Genomic DNA, 17,201 nt, shown 5'->3' with positions numbered 1-17,201 from the left:
GCCCACTAAATAGCAAATCTAGGAGAAAGTCAATCTTTTGGAACATCTAAACAGAAAGCAGAAATCTTATTTAATCAATTAAGCACCATGCTTTCAATTTTGCAAATATTTCACTGATATAATATTTACTTCAAAGTTACTATAAGTAGTATATTTGTTACTCAATTTAAGTCTTTACAGGTGTTCTATGTACAGGACATAAAGGGTTAAATCAAAAATTGGACCTCTAAAAATGGAAATATTATTGGCCTAAGGCATGACAGAACTTCAATTCAACATAACTACAATACAGAAATAAAATTACAAATGTTTTACCATTTACAATTAGAATAAAACTAATAAAATATTTCAGCAAAAAAAAAATATGGGAAAAGTGATTAAATTATGTATTCTTAATGAGTAGAGTGTGTCAAATAGAAGTTTAAGTCTCATACACACACAAGCCATGTTTGGGATGAGGGGAGGTGGGCAGAGATAGGGTTTCCATATAAAATATTGCTGGGAAATTGGTTAAAGTTAAGAAGGATTTTCTTCATTAGATTTGTAAGAACTTTAAGTAAGACCACATGATTTGATAATCTCTAAGGCAGATATAATATAAAGCTTTTCTCAGCCTTCTTTGCTCTTCAAACACTTTTTCCTTTAAAGTATTTAATTAATCTATCATTACAGAGAGTAGAACTTTTGGGAAAGCATTCATAGATTTGGGAATTGGAGAAGGTATTCAAAAACCAATGTCAATCATCAACGTCTACCTCATATCACAATTTTCCTATTGTTATTAGTCGAAAGTTTCTATTCAATGCTGCTTCACACAATGTAATAAAATCCTCAACCATCACTAATTCTGGAATTAGGATGGAGTATCATGGAAATAAGAATAAGCATATCTTCTCTTACACTGAACATCAAATCAAAACCAAACCTAAAATACTCAATATATTCACCATTTAAATGTATAAGTGGCAATTTATATAAATATTAGAATGCTATACCTCATCAAATTCTTCAGTCATTTTTCTGATGATTTCTGCATTCTGCATATTTCGAAACATCTCTATTCTCACAGTACCTGTGGAACAACAGATTTTCACAGTTAATTTTTTTCTATCCCATGCCAAACACTTAATTTAATTTGACCATGGTTTGAAAAGTAATAAAAACTTTTTAGGTTTCTTTTTTCTCCTCAAAAATCTCTTTATCATTTATTCTAAAGAAACCTCTTGTTTAGGAACTTCAAAGTTCTTTAGACATTTAAAACTCTGACGATTTCATGAACAGATAATAAGTCTATGGAAAAACACTCAGAGGACTATTGGGGAAGCAGAAGAACAAAGACGTTATGTACTGAATTAATATTATAAGGAGTGCCCTGAAGATTAAAGAATACAAGAGAGGAGAACTTCTGGAATATACTATACACTTAAATGAAGCAGCAGAATAGGCACTGAAATTCATGGAACTGTGGTCTTCAGAGTGAAAACAAAAGCTACCAGCACTCTGGTACTTCAACCTTAGCTTGATTTAGTATCTACTAATCTTTAACAGGAAAAATGAAACTTGACCTTTTTTTAAAATTTTTTTTTTTATTTTTAAAGGCAGAGTGACAGAGCTATCTTCCATTCACTTGTTCATCCCTGAAATGTGCACATCACCTGAGGCTTTGTCAGTCTGAAGCTAGGAACTCCATCCGGGTGGCAAACTCAAGCACTTGAATCATCATCTGCTGCTTTCTCATGTGTATTCCTGGGAAGCTAGCTCATAAGCACAGTACCTGGGACTCAAACCAGCACTCTGACATGGGAAGCTGACAGTGCAAGCAGCAGCTTAATCCACTGCACCAAAAGCCCATCCCTTGCCCTATCTTCTCTTTAGGACTAACTGCAAGCATGTTTTAATTAGACTTATAGCTCTCTCCTTCCTTTATCAAGACACTGAATTTATTAAGCATCATAAGCAGCTATTCCTTATATTCAAATGTAGAGATATGAGAAAATCCACATCAGGACATAGGGAAAAGGAAAAACATTTTTAAGGATTATAAAACATTTTTAATAACTTACACCTTCTTTAACAAAATGAGAATTTTAAACATTTTATATATGAAAGAATGACACAGAAAGACATAGACACAGAAAACTTAAATCAACTGGGTTCACTTCCCAAATGGCCACAACCGCCAGGTCTGGGCCAGGCCAAAGCCAGCAGCCAGAAACTCCATCCTGGTATATACCACATGGATGGCAGAGGCTCAAGTACTTGGGCCATCTTCTACTGCCTTCCCAAAAGCTGGATCGGAAGTGGTGTACTTGGGACTTTAATACGGGATACCACTGTTGCAAATAGTGGCTCAACTTTTGTCTGTGCTACAATGGCAGCACCACAGGAAATTTTTATATTGTGATTTTATATTTTTAATACTGAAACAGCATTGAAGACAGGTTGTTTATGCACTATAGTATATAATTTATGTGGGAAAGATTTTAAAGAATTGAACATACAGAAAACGTGCATTAAACTGCTAATTATAAATTATCAAATAAATGTTCTGGAAGGCATTCCTAAAATCACCCATATTAAACATAACAGTTTAACTGTATAAGCCAATGTTATTTTAACATTGCTTGGGTCATGAACAATTCTGTTAATCTGAAGTAAGTTCCTATAGGAAAAAAAAAACATATAATCTTAGGAGTTGAGAAGTAAATTATATTCATGAGCACTAAACAAGTAAAATTTAGATGTTAAAATTATTAACTGGATCTCCACATGCTGAAGTATGAAACTAAATCCCTACCTTTTACCTTACACAAAAATCTACTCAAAATAGATCAAAGACCTAAATCTACAATCCGATACCAACAAATCATTAGAGAACAAAGAGGAAACTCTTGAAGACATTGCCATAGGCAAAGACTTCTTGGAAAAGATCTCAAAACCATAGGCAATTAAAGCCAAAACTGACAATTGGGATTACATCAAGCTGAGAAACTTATGCACTGCAAAGAAACACTCAGCAAAGAGGCAACAGACAGAATAGCAGAAAATATTGGCAAACTATGCAACTGATAAAAGGTTGACATCCAGAATTTATAAATAGTTCAAGAAATTCAACAACAACAAAACAAATAACCCAGGGAAGAAATGAGCAAAAGACTTGAACAGGCATTTTTCTTTTTCTTTTCTTTTTTTATTTGTATGACAGGTAGGGGTATAGACAGTGAGAGAGAGAGAGAGACAGAGAGACAGAGAGACAGAGAAAGGTCTTCCTTCCATTGGTTCACTCGCCAAATGGCCGCTACAGCTGGCACTGCGCCGATCCGAAGCCAGGAGCCAAGTGCTTCCTCCTGGTCTCCCACGCGGGTGCAGGAGCCCAAGCACTCTGGCCATCCTCCACTGCCCTCCTGGGCCACAGCAGAGAACTGGACTGGAAGAGGAGCTACAGGGACTAGAACCCAGCACCTATATGGGATGCTGGCACCGCAGGCGGAAGATTAACCAAGTGAGCCACTGCACTGGACCCTGAACAGGCATTTTTCAAGAGAGGAAATTCAAATGGCCAACACTTGAGAAAACGCTCAGGAAATGCAAATCAAAACCACAAAGAGGTTTCACCTCCTTTCAGTTAGAATGGCTCTCATATAGAAATCAACAAACAACAAACGCTGGCGAGGATGTGGGGGAAAAGGTACCCTGGTCCACTGTTGGTGGGAATGTAAATTGGTGTAGCCACTGTGGAAGACAGTACAGAGATACCTCAGAAATCTGAATAAAGACCTACCATATGATCCAGGCATCAGACTCCTTGTGATTTACCCAAACCCAAAGGAATCAGTACATGAAAAGAATCAGATGTACCCCCATGTTCACTGCAGCACAATTCGCAAGAGCTAAGATACGGAATCAACCCAGAGGTCCATCAACTGTTGAATGGATAAAGAAATTATGGTTTATACACACTGTAGAGCTGTAACTATTCAGCTGTAACAAAAACTAAAATCCCGTCTTTTGCAATGAGATGGGCACAACTGGAAACCATTAAACGTACTGAAATAAGCCAGTGCCAAAAAGCCAGATATTGTATGTTTTTCCTGATCTGAAGTATCTAATAGAGTACCTGAAATGTAATGTATTGGAGTGAAATAGACATTTTGAGATTTGATGATTTTTTACAGGCCTTGTCCTTTTTATTGAGGAAAAGTGTTTTTATTTTTTTCCTTCATAATATTTGCTGAACTCTTCTACTTAGTGTAGGGTTAACTATACAATCATCACATGAATTGAAAATAGATTTTTTACAAATTAACTGTGGGAATGTGAAAAGGGAGGTGGTGGAAGGGTTGGAGAATGGGCAGGAGGGATAGTAGTGCGGGAAGTGCCATAAGTTCTAAATCTGTATATATGAAATAATAAAACTTGTAAAACTTAAATAAAAATTTTTTAGAAGTAATATCAGAGGGCTGGCACCGCGGCTCAATAGGATAATCCTCTGCCTTGAGGCGCCGGCACACCGGGTTCTAGTCCCGGTCGGGGCACCGGATTCTGTCCCGGTTGCCCCTCTTCCAGGCCAGCTCTCTGCTGTGGCCAGGGAGTGCAGTGGAGGATGGCCCAAGTGCTTGGGCCCTGCACCCCATGGGAGACCAGGAGAAGCACCTGGTTCCTGCCTTCAGATCAGCGCGGTGCGCCGGCCGCAGCGCGCTGGCCACGGCGGCCATTAAAGGGTGAACCAACGGCAAAAGGAAGACCTTTCTCTCTGTCTCTCTCTCTCACTGTCCACTCTGCCTGTCAAAAAAAAAAAAAAGAAAAGAAAAGAAAAGAAAAGAAAAGAAAAGAAAAGAAAAGAAAAGAAAAGAAAAGAAAAGAAAAGAAAAATAGTAATATCAGCAAGGATACAACAGGGTTCCTCAATACTACAGACCAAATGGGCCTAATGGATATCTACACAACTTTTTATCCTACTGTTGCACAATATACATTCTTCCACCAGTGCATGGAACTTTCTCTAGGACAGATCACATGGTAGAAAATAAAGCAAGTCTCAGCAAATTCAAAAAATCAAAATCATACCATGCATCTTCTCTGACCAGAATGGAATGAAGCTGGAAATCAACAACTCAAGAATCTGTAGAACATGTGCAAATCCATGCAGACTGAACAACATCCTCCTGAATAAACAGTGGTCATAGAGAAATCAAAAAATTTCTGGAAACAAATGAAGATGATCTGTACCCTCATGTTTACTGCAGCTCAATTCACAATAGCTAAGATATGGAATCAACCCAAATGTGCATCAATCAAAGACTGGATAAAGAAATTATGGGATATGTACACCCTGATTACTATACAGAGGTTTAAAACAAAAAAAATCATGTCCTTTGTAATAAAATGGATGAAAATGGTAAACATCATACTTAGTGAAATAAGCGAGTCCCAAAAGAACAAATACCATATGTTCTTCCTGATCCGTGATAACTAATAGAGCACCTAAAAGATAATCTTTAGAAGGGAAATTGATACTTTGAGATACAATGACTTTGAATAGCCTTTGTCTCAACTGCTGAGAAAGATTTTTTTCCATACTATTTGTTGAAATTTTTAATAAGCAGTTATTGGAATGTATATAAAGTTAATTGAAAATAGATCTTAGCAAAAAATAAGAATGGGAGTAGGAGAGGGAGGAGAAAAAGAGGTGGGAGTGTGAGAGGAAGGTCAGGTATGGTGGGAAGGATCACCTGTTCCTAAACTTGTTTTTACGAAATGCATGAAGTTTGTATTCCTTAAGTAAAAGGATGGGGTGGGGGGGATAAAAAATGTTACATAGCACCAATTACCTCCTAATTGTTACAATAACCAGGCTTTCATTAGTAATATCCTATCTATTCAATTTAAAGCATTGGATCATTATACTGATTTCTGGAACACTATATTCTTGTACTGTGTTCTAGCAAAACTCATTGTAATTGCTTTTACTTGCATTCAAACATTTACCTAATTACTAGGTTAAAGGTTACTTCTAAAATTTTATCAAACATTTTATTCTTTGTTCCATTCCTCTATTATCTAAATTGGAAAGATTATCTATATAGCATTCAGGAAGTTCACCTTTAGAGGAAAATTGCAGTATGGACCATCACTTAATGAACTGCCCAGCTGCTGGTAAAATGCATAACATCTTGAGCTATCCTCTCTTCTTAGTAAATATTGTTTGGCAAAGACAGTAAGTAAATCAAAACAAAACAAAACAAAACAAGCAAAATGCATTGTAACTGAAGACTAGTACTTGAAACAGAGTGAATGATAATTTTTTTACTTTGGATCTTAAAGAAACATATTTCCAATAGAAGTTTATTCTAAGATTATAATAATAATGGCAAATTAAAGGCATGAAGTGATCCAGATGCATAGAAATATAAATATCTGAAAATAAATAATGAGAAAAAATAGAGATCATCTTCCACTGTCTTAAACATTATCAAGTTCTCTATGAGAACCGTGAAAGAAGTAACCTAATGTGCTTAATTTATATTTAAACAAAAAAGGCTTCTTGTACAGGCCCTCCTGGAAGGTTATTACTTCTAAAGTAGAAAATGGGATAATTCTGAAACTGTCATTTCTAACAATGAATTAAGTATCAGAAATAAGATCAGAAAGCTACTACTGTCAAGATTTGATAACTTAAATTCTACTAAATTGCTGGCAAAAGCATAACTTGGTACAATCTGTAGGGTATGCAACTTGGCAAATGTCTACCAAATTATAAACTTAAATATTCTTTGAACCTGAGATTGTGCCTGTAGTAAAGAATCCATAAACTAACATGTGTACAAACCAAGGGATACACAACATTATTTCCTAAAACATTCTTTGTAATATCAAGAATGAATGAAAACCCATTATCATGTCTATAGATAAGGATCTGATGAAATAAAAAGGCCAATAATGACAATAGTGTTAGCTAACATTTGAGTGTTTACTATCTGCCAGGCACTATGTAACAGGCACATAATGTTTAGCACATATAACCTTCACAACAATCCTGAAGAATGTACTATTATTTCTCGAATTTTCAAGAGTGAGTAAACTGAAGCATCTAAAGGTTGAGCAATTCGTAAAAGTTGTTCCCGGTAGCAGATCCACGGTTTCCATAAAAGGCAGAATGGCTATACTAAACTACTACTTTTTATTGCCTGGCAAAGGCAATACAATATACGGAAAAAATTGAATATATTCATATATCAAAAAATAAGTGAAACTTATATATATTTGATTTTACATGAAACAAGATAATTTTGGAAAGATACATTGAACTGGCAAAAATGGTTGACTGAGCATGAGAAATATGCAATTCAATCTCAGGGATGAAGTGAAACTTACCCTTTAGTATTAGATACTTTTTTTTTGAAATTAAACTATATAAATATATTTAATGAAAGTAATGAATTAATATATTTCAAGTTAAAAAGTAAAGTGTTAGGAGTGTGTACTTAAGCTCAGCAGGTAAAGATATCATGCCCTACATTCTGAGTGCCTGGATTTGATTTTTGGCTTTGGATTGCAAATTCCCACCAATGCAGATCCCAGGCGACAGCAGTGTTAGTGCAAGTAACTGGATTCCTGTTTCCAGTTTCCTGGATTGAGGCTCCAGCCATGGTCAAACCCTGGACATTGCAGGCATTTGGAGAGGTAGATAACCAATGGATAGCATGTCTCTCTTGCCCTCTCAAGTGAATAAAAATTGACTACTTGCAATTTTTAAAAGGTTAGAAACTTGCTTATGAGGCTTATGTGTACTCACTATGAAAATGTATATACTAGAAGGCAAGAGTAACAACTCATTAAACATGTTTGCCAGAAATACAAACTTTTGCATTTTTCTTCCTTGCTACAATAGAGCACAAAGGATGTAATGGAAAAATTGAGATGAAAACAAGGTTGAAAGACAAATCTTTGCATAATCATCAATATGGACAAAAATAAAAAGACTGCATTGTGGGTTTTTTGTTTTTTGACAGGCAGAGTTAGAGAGAGAGATACAGAGAGAAAAGTCTTCCTTTTCCAGTGGTTCACCCCCAAAATGGCCGCTATGGCCAGTGCCGCTACGGCCGGCATGCTGTGCCGATCCGAAGCCAGGAGCCAGGTGCTTCCTCCTGGTCTCCCATGCCGGTGCAGGGCCCAAGCACTTAGGCCATCCTCCACTGCCTTCTTGGGCCACAGGAGAGAGCTGGACAGGAAGAGGAACAACTGGGACAGAATCAGGTGCTTCAACTGGGACTAGATCCCAGGGTGCCAGCGCCACAGGCGGAGGATTAGCCAAGTAAGCCACAGCGCCAGCCTGCATTGTGGTTATAACAATCATAACATACAGCAGAACTTTCAAAAAGTCATTTTAGAGTGGTGCTAAATCTTCAGAAAGAAATACAAGATTTAATTCTCCACTCCATATTTACTAGACATGGGGCACTAGAAAAGTCACTTCCTCTCAAATTTATTACCTTTAAAGTGCAGCTAATACCACTACACAGCAGAGATGTTTTGTTCAGTGCTATATGTTAAGTCCTAGCACATAGAAGAGTACTCAGAAAAATATAGAAGGCATTCAGAGAATGTCTACTGAACAATGAATACAAACTATAAAGGAGAGACCAATGTTGTGGCAGAGGAAATACGCTCCCAACTCATAAAGCGTATATTCACATTATCTGAGTGCCAGCTCATACCCCCGCCGCTCTGCTTCCCATGCAGCTACCCACTAATCTGCCGGGGAAAGCATTAGAAGATGGCCCAAATACTTGATCTCCTGTCACCCACGTGGGAGACCCACCAGGTTACTGGCTTCAGTCTGGCAGGCCTAACCTTGACCATTGTGGCCATGAGGAGTAAATCTCAGTCTCTCCCTCTTTCTGTCATTATGGCTTTCAACTAAATAAAACAAATATCTGCAGAATGGTAAGAGAACGTAAAGTAGTTTTCATTGTACCTATAGAACAGAAAAGCCGTTCAATTGATATTAGGCTCAGATACATTTGTAATTCTTTTTTTTTTTTTTTTTTTTTTTGACAGGCAGAGTGGACAGTGAGAGAGACAGAGAGAAAGGTCTTCCTTTTGCCGTTGGTTCACCCTTTAATGGCCGCCGTGGCCAGCGCGCTGCGGCCGGCGCACCGCGCTGATCCGATGGCAGGAGTCAGGTGCTTCTCCTGGTCTCCCATGGGGTGCAGGGCCCAAGCACTTGGGCCATCCTCCACTGCACTCCCTGGCCACAGCATAGAGCTGGCCTGGAAGAGGGGCAACCGGGACAGAATCCGGCACGCCGACCGGGACTAGAACCCGGTGTGCCAGCGCCGCTAGGTGGAGGATTAGCCTTTTGAGCCGTGGCTCCAGCCTGCAATTCATTTTTTATACACTATCCCGCCAATTTTGAAATCAAGCTTAAAGTTCTAATTAGTAACCTGACCTCTAATGAAAGCCTAATTCCTACTTACATATGTTTCCAGGTCAAGACTCTTGAGAGAATGAGATCAGCCATCTCTTTTACCCCAGAGCCAGAGAAAGTCATTGTAGCAGTTTTCCATCCAGACTTCCACACCCAGAATAAAGCAATAAGGGCCAATAACACTAACCACCTCTCTCCAGAACATCTAGTCCCTATTAGGTAGTAAGTCAAGGAACAGTCAGGAAAATCTAAAAGGAATCGGCTGCCTTTATACTCATATGTATGTGCCACACAGATTAGAGAACTTTCTTGCAATATCCTCTATAATCATCTCTAAGTTTCTACCTGCTATACTGTATGATGCCAGCCAGAACAAGAACTCTTATCTTTTTATCTTTCTAATTAGGTACTGCAGTATAGTAGGTCGATGACTTAAGCCACATATAACTATGCAGGCAAAAAAATTATTCAAATACAACAAAAGGCCCTATTAAATTTATAGCTTTGATGACAACATCATTCTGGCTCACTCAAAACTACTGAAGCTTCGATATGGTTAAAATACACTGACTACAAACCAGCAAAGAGCCTTCCAGATAGTGGAGGCTTCCTAAGTAACTATTCCATGTATGAATCCACTTTTCAAGAATTTTCTTTTAAAGAGTAAATTACAGCCTCTTACTAAATAAAATCTAACCTAGTGAAGTACCACACATAATCTGAAGGATTCAAAGACACATCTGCATATCAGAAATGTAGGACGTAACACTTAAATAGTAATGCAGTGACTATATCTAAAAGTCTTTCTCAAGATTTGAGGAGGACTGGGGACAAGGTAGAGAAAGGAACAGACACACTGACCATAAAACAGCATCTAGAACTTAAACATAAACATCTTGTCATGCTTACAATCTATCTATGTAGAATATGCAAAACTGGAGAGAAGATTACAACTTACTATAAATTTTGAAATATTTTTAAACTTACAAATCTTTTATAATGTCTTAAAAATAGAAATTGTTCTGATTATATCTCTATTGATGAGTCTGTCTCTAGATGGCAGCCTGTACTTTGTAACACTCCTTGTAAAAGAACTAATACATTTCTTTCTTTGTAAGTAAGAAAGATAAGTGAAACATCAAATGAAATGCTCAAAAAAGAAAAATCATGTAATGGTACAATACATGTATGTACCACATAATACAGTCTTTTAAGACTGTATGAGGTACATTCCACCAACATCAAGCACAGATAAACTTACCAAATATTAGGAAATCAAATATTGGAGCTGTGTTGAGCCATACTAGCAAGTAACCCAGGGCCAAAACCAAGCATTGTCCTAGAACTATAAAATTTAAAAGATCTCCAAAATATTTTCACCAAATCTTTAACAACTATTAACAGCATAATCTCACCTCACTGATGCTATACATGTAAGAACTTTAAAAAATTATGGTGAGGAAATGAATTCATTTTGTAAATGTCTGTTACTTCGGCTCTATTACTAATATTAAAATGATTCAAAATAGGCAGGGACTCTTAATCTATGCCGCATGGATTAAATACTTAAGAACCTTTCAAAACCATATGAAAATTCATTATCTATAGAAAAAAGCTAAAATTTTCAGAATATGATCAAAGAATTTGAGAACTCAAAAAGGTAAAAGTTATATATTAGAAAAAAAATACCAATCAATAAATTGTAATCTTAAGCAACTGATGACAGTGATACAATAGTGAAAACAAAGAGTAATTCCAATGGTCTCTATCTTTCCTCATGGTGTTAACATTCCTTTTTTAATATTTATTTATTTGAAAGACAGAATTACACCAAGTCAGAGAAAGAGTGAAAGCGATGGACAGATACATTGTTTTTCTGCCGGTTCACCACCCACAGCCTCAATAGCCAGGTCTACCCGAAGCAAGGAGCCAGGAACTCTAGCCAGGACTCCCACAAGAGTGGTAGGGGAACAAGCACAGAGCCTTTCTCCACTGCTTTCCAAGGCACATCGATAGGGAACCAGATGGGAAGTGGTACAGTCAGGACAGGACATGAACTGGTGCTCACATGGGATGTTGGACCCAGCATTCCATTTTAATTACTGAAGCTCTGCAACATATATTGACATCAGGCAATGGGGTGCTCCAGATTTATTCTTTCTTCTCCAGACTGTTTAAGCTATTCGGGGGTGGGGCAGGCACTGTGGTATAGCAGGTAAAGCTGCTCCCTGAAGTACCCACATACCACATGAGCCCTGGTTCAAGTCACTGCTGCTCCTCTTCTGATCCAGCACTCTGCTATGGCCTGGGAAGGCAGTGGAGAACAGCACAAGTGCTTGGGGCCCTAACCCCATGTGGGGGACTAGGAAGAAGCTCCTGGCTCCTGGCTTCAGATAGGCCCAGCTCCTGCAGCTGCAGCCAATTGGGGAGTGAACCAGCAGGTGGAAGACCTCTCTCTCTCTCCCTAACTCTTTCAGATAAATAAATAAATCTTAAAAAAAAAAAAAAAAAAGCTACTCAGGGTACTTTGTGATTCCATCCAAACATTAGTATTACTATGCTACTGTAAAAAAAAAAAACCAAAACAGTGGAATTTTGATAAGCGATTGTTTGCCTCTCTAGGACCCTTTGGACAGTTTAGTCATTTTTAAAAAAATTAAGCCTTCCAACCTATGAATACAAGATGTTTTTCCATACGTTGGTATCTACTTTTTCATTTACATTATGGTTTTCAGTTTATCAGTCTTTGACCTCCTTAGTGAAGTTTACTGACAAGCATTTTATTCTTTTTAATGCCATTGTAAATAGGACTGCTGCCGGCGCCGCGGCTCACTAGGCTAATCCTCCACCTTGAGGCGCCGGCACACCGGGTTCTAGTCCCGGTTGGGGTGCCGGATTCTGTCCTGGTTGCCCCTCTTCCAGGCCAGCCCTCTGCTGTGGCCAGGGAGTGCAGTGGAGGATGGCCCAAGTGCTTGGGCCCTGCACCCCATGGGAGACCAGGAGAAGCACCTGGCTCCTGCCTTCGGATCAGCGCGGTGCGCCGGTAGCAGCGCGCCGGCCATTGGAGGGTGAACCAACGGCAAAGGAAGACCTTTCTCTCTGTCTCTCTCTCTCACTGCCCACTCTGCCTGTCCAAAAAATAATATAAAATAACAATTAAAAAAAAAATAGGACTGCTTTCCCTTCCCAATTTCCTTTTTAGACAGACAGTTCCTTACTAGAGTATAGAAGCACAACCAATGACTGTATGTTGATTTTGTATCCTGCTACTTTGCTGATACTTAATTCTAAAAATTTCTGTGGAGTCTTTATGATTTTCTAGGTATCAGATCATGTTACTTGTAAATAAGATACAATCTTCCTTCTTTCCTTAGATGCCTTCTACTTTCTTTGTATTTCTTAACTGATCTGGCCAGAAATTCCAATACTATGTAGAATAAAAGTAATGAGAAAAGGCATCCTAAACTTGCTCCTGATCTTAGAGGAAATGTTTTCACTATTATTATGTTGGCACTAGACTTTTTAAATATGACTGTTACCAGGACTATGGAGAGAATCGTGTGATTTTTATCCTTCTGTTAATGTGTTTTACTACCGTAACTTATTTTTGTGTTGAACCATCCTTGAAGATCATGAAGAAATCACACATGATCATGGTATATGCTCATTTTAATATGCAGTTAAATTTGGTTTGATAGTCTGTTTTTGAGGATTATTTTGTATATATTCACCATGGATACTGCCTGTAATTTTCTTTGGCTTTGGTATCAGCATAATGCTGCCCTCATAAAATGAGTTTGGGAGTTTTCTGGAAGAGACTGAGAAGAAATGGAGTTAATTCTTAGAATATTCATCAGAAATCTACAGTGAAGCAATCTGGTCATGAGTTTTTCTGAGAGGTTTCTGATTACTAATGCAATGGGGCCGGCGCACCGCGCTGATCCAAAGGAAGGAGCCAGGTGCTTCTCCTAGTCTTCCATGGGGTGCAGGGCCCAAGCACTTGGGCCATCCTCCACTGCACTCCCGGGCCACAGCAGAGGTCTGGCCTGGAAGAGGGGCAACCGGGACAGAATCCGGCGCCCCGACCGGGACTAGAACCTGGTGTGCCGGCGCCGCTAGGCGGAGGATTAGCCCAGTGAGCTGCGGCACCGGCCTATAGCAGTCTCTTAATGAACCTTTTTTCTCTCTGTGGCATCAACTGTAATGTCTCCACTTTTTAGTTCTCACTATATTTCAGATGTTACTTGTTTCAATGATTACAAAAGTTTTAAGCAGCAGTAATAAGGCATTTTATAGAATGTCCTTCAATTTGGACATTCTATAAAATACTTTTCTGATACTGATACTTATATTGATACTTTTCTGATGATTAGATGGATTTTAGGGAAAATAAAAGAGATAAAATGCCATTTGTATAACAAATTAAGTGTACATGATTTCAGTATGACCAATCCCTGATGATTATTAATCATGACCACTAATTGAAGTAGGTTTTAATGGTTTTCTCTACCATAAAGTTACACTTTTCCAACTCTTCTTTTTTTTAAAGATTTTATTTATTTGACAGAGTTATAGACAGTAAGAGAGAGAAAGGTCTTCCTTCTGTTGGTTCACTCCCCAAATGGCTGCAATAGCTGGAACTATGCCAATCCAAAGCCAGGAGCCAGGTGCTTCTTCTTGGTCTCCCACGCAGGTGCAGGGGCCCAAGCACTTAGGCCATCCTCCACGGCCTTCCCAAGCCACAGCAGGGAGCTGGACTGGAAGAAGAGCAACCAGGACTAAAACCCGGTGCACGTATGGGATGCTGGTGCTGCAGGCGGAGGATTAACCTACTGTGCCATGGCGCTGGCACCTCCACCTCTTTAAAAACTGTAGTACTTGGAAGTTATTACATATAACCCTAAAGGGTTAGGAAGCTATGCTTCTTAAGGGGGTAGGTAGGTTACTTTATTTCCTTGAAGTTTATATTAGGTATCTACATAAATTCTTTTGAATTCTTTAGCATGGTTAATTATCTATTCTAATCCACTTCACAGCTATAACCATATATACACAAATACATATACGCACACAGAGAAACAAATGCTATAAGGAATCCATGGAAAACACAACAAAATGTTTTATAACTTAATGTCTTATTTCATTGTTTCAATAAATTTTATCAAGTTCTTTCTACATCCAACAATTTCTCCTAAAGTATAGACTCAAGTGGGATTATCTGTGTTCTTATGGTACATGATACCCTACTTAAAATGATACACATTCATTTCCACATCGGAAATCAAAATGGGACATACACGTAATCCCCAAAAATTCAAAGTCCATGAAAGCAGAAATTACTTTTAAAAATACAAAAGATATGTAAATTATGCCAAAAAAGGTGCAAGTTTCAAAATTATTTCCACAAAAAATAATATAAATTTCAATATTACAAGTTAAATTTTACACACACACCCATCATCCAAAGAAAGCCCTTTAAATTTATACATATGAGATCAACCAATAGTAATATCATAAAACTCTTCAACAGAACATGTTCTTAAAATGCTAAATAAAATTTAAAAATCTTAAAAAGCATATGAAACTTTAAAAAGCAGTGATAAATTACCAGGATAAAAACAATTAACTGCAGAAATCTAAAATATAGAGGCCTGAAATCACTATTTTTTCCTCTGATGACATTTCTGGACCTGTATGCTTGAGCTGGGGGTTCTGGGGCAGAAGAAAAACAACTCTTTCATAAAGTGGAGTTTCAAATATTACATTTTTGATTATGTTTAAACCAGTAGTAAATCTACCACTCCATACTATGGGAAATATAAAGGTTTTTTGGTACTGCATAAATGGAGATAAAAGTAGTTGAGGTGGGAATGCTGTGGCCTAGCAGTCAAAGCTGTATGCAACTCTGTCATCCCACACAGGTGCCAATTTGTGTGCTGCTCCACTTCTGATCCTGCTCCCAGCTGATCACCTGGGAAAACAGTAGAAGATGGCCCAAGTACCTGGGCCCCTGCCACCCACATGGGAGACTCAGAAGACACTCCAGGTTTTGGCCTGGCCCCACCCTGGCCATTGCAGCTATCTGGGGAGTAAACCAGAGGATGGAAGATCTGTTTCTTCCTCTCCCTGTGTAACTGACTTTCAAATAAATAAATAAATAAATAAATAAATAAATAAATCAAGAAAGAAAGAAAGAAAGAAAGAAAGAAAGAAAGAAAGAAAGAAAGAAAGAAAGAAAGAAAGAAAGAAGAAAGTAAATGGAAAAACACAACAATCACAGGTCAGAAGATTCAATTTTATAAAAACATATACTCATCCCCTACTGATGTATGACATTAGCTGTCCCACCTCTGTCCTTCCCCATGCCAACCATCTTTAATATAAACTATTAAGGTCAGAGCAGTAGTCCACAGGCATTTGTTGGGAAGAGGCCACAGTTGCTACTAAATATCCTACAAGGTAGAATGCTCTTATAACAATTACTCATCCCAAAAACTCAACAGCATCAAGGTTGAGAAATTCTGATATACTTCCATTTAAAACTCCAACAAACGGATGGGTGTTGTGGCACAGCTAGCTCAGCTGCCGCATGAAATGCCTGTATCCCATATGAGAATGCTGACTGGTATCCAGGCTGCTGTTTCCCACTCCAGTCTCCTGTTAGTGTATCCTGGGAAGTAACACAGTGGCCTTAGTGCTTGGGTCCCTGCCACTCACATTTAAGATCCAAATGAAATTTCTGGCTCCTGGCTTTGGCCTGGCTGTAGGCATTTGGAGAGTCAAACAGGGGATGGGAAAACCTCTATCTCCAACGGCCCCCCCAAATCATGTCTTTAAAGTAGATCAAAATAAACATTTTTTAACCCCACAAATATTTATGAAAATACAAAGATCAGCATGTTTTTAGTCAAGAAACTTCAACCAGGGCCAGTGTCGTGGCATTAACAGGTTAAGCCGCTACCTGCAATGCCGGTATCCCATATAGTGGCCAGTTCAAGTCCTGACTGCTCTGCTTCCAATCCACCTCCTTGATAATGCACCTTGGAAAGCAGTGAAAGATGGCCCCAGTCCTTGGGCCCAACCTGGATGAAGCTCCTGGCTTCTGCCTGGCCCAGCCCTGGCTGTTGCAGCCATTCGGGGAGTCAAACAGCAGATGGAAGATCTCTCTATCTCTCCTTCTTTTCTAACTCTGCCTTTCAAATAATAAATAAGATAAAAAGAAACTTAAGTCTAACTGCCCAATTACCATAATAGAGAACCCAGAAAAAAAGGGTAACATAAATGCATGCTTGATATATGCTCATGGTGTTCCGCTATGACAGTAAAGAATGGAAGGACTATTCACATTTTCAAAAATTCAATTCCATATTTTAAGAAAATGTCCAGTGGTCCATTTTCAACAATGAATGGAAAATTACTGTTAGCCAACTTGCAGATATGGAGAAACTCACTAGACAAACAGGATGTTAGGGAGTAGCCTATTCACAAGAGGAAATTAAAGTACACAGAAGGACAGAAGAAGGTAACTTTGTAACTTTAGGTAATGTTCTGAAGACTGTAGACCACATGGTGCTCAGTCAATGAAAACCTGGGAAGAGACCTGCATGTTAGGATATAAATTGCTTACTGTAACTGCTCCAGACATATTTGATCATCACACACTCAATGCTGAAAGACAGTTAACAAAATCTAGCTTTCCCTGTACTTCCTGAATCCAAGTCCATCTCGAATGAACAAGTGATATTTTCCACAAGATGAAAAAAACAAAACC

General features: G+C 38.3%; 1 protein-coding gene across 6 annotated transcripts in view; it reads right to left on the bottom strand.

Moving 5' to 3' along the window:
* The window catches only part of STAG1 (STAG1 cohesin complex component), a 381,935-nt gene that overhangs the window by 188,051 nt on the left and 176,683 nt on the right, over positions 1 to 17,201 (bottom strand). For all 6 annotated transcript variants that reach the window (XM_002716398.5, XM_070072783.1, XM_070072784.1 and 3 more), the window contains one exon: positions 996 to 1,072. In XM_002716398.5, the coding sequence (XP_002716444.1) occupies positions 996 to 1,072 (77 nt within the window). The remainder of the gene's footprint in view (positions 1 to 995; positions 1,073 to 17,201) is intronic.

Source organism: Oryctolagus cuniculus, chromosome 4 (genome assembly GCF_051225735.1).
Source record: "Oryctolagus cuniculus isolate XC-2025 breed Fujian yellow rabbit chromosome 4, ASM5122573v1, whole genome shotgun sequence".
Lineage (NCBI taxonomy): Eukaryota > Metazoa > Chordata > Mammalia > Lagomorpha > Leporidae > Oryctolagus > Oryctolagus cuniculus.
This window is presented reverse-complemented; position numbering and strand designations above follow the sequence as displayed.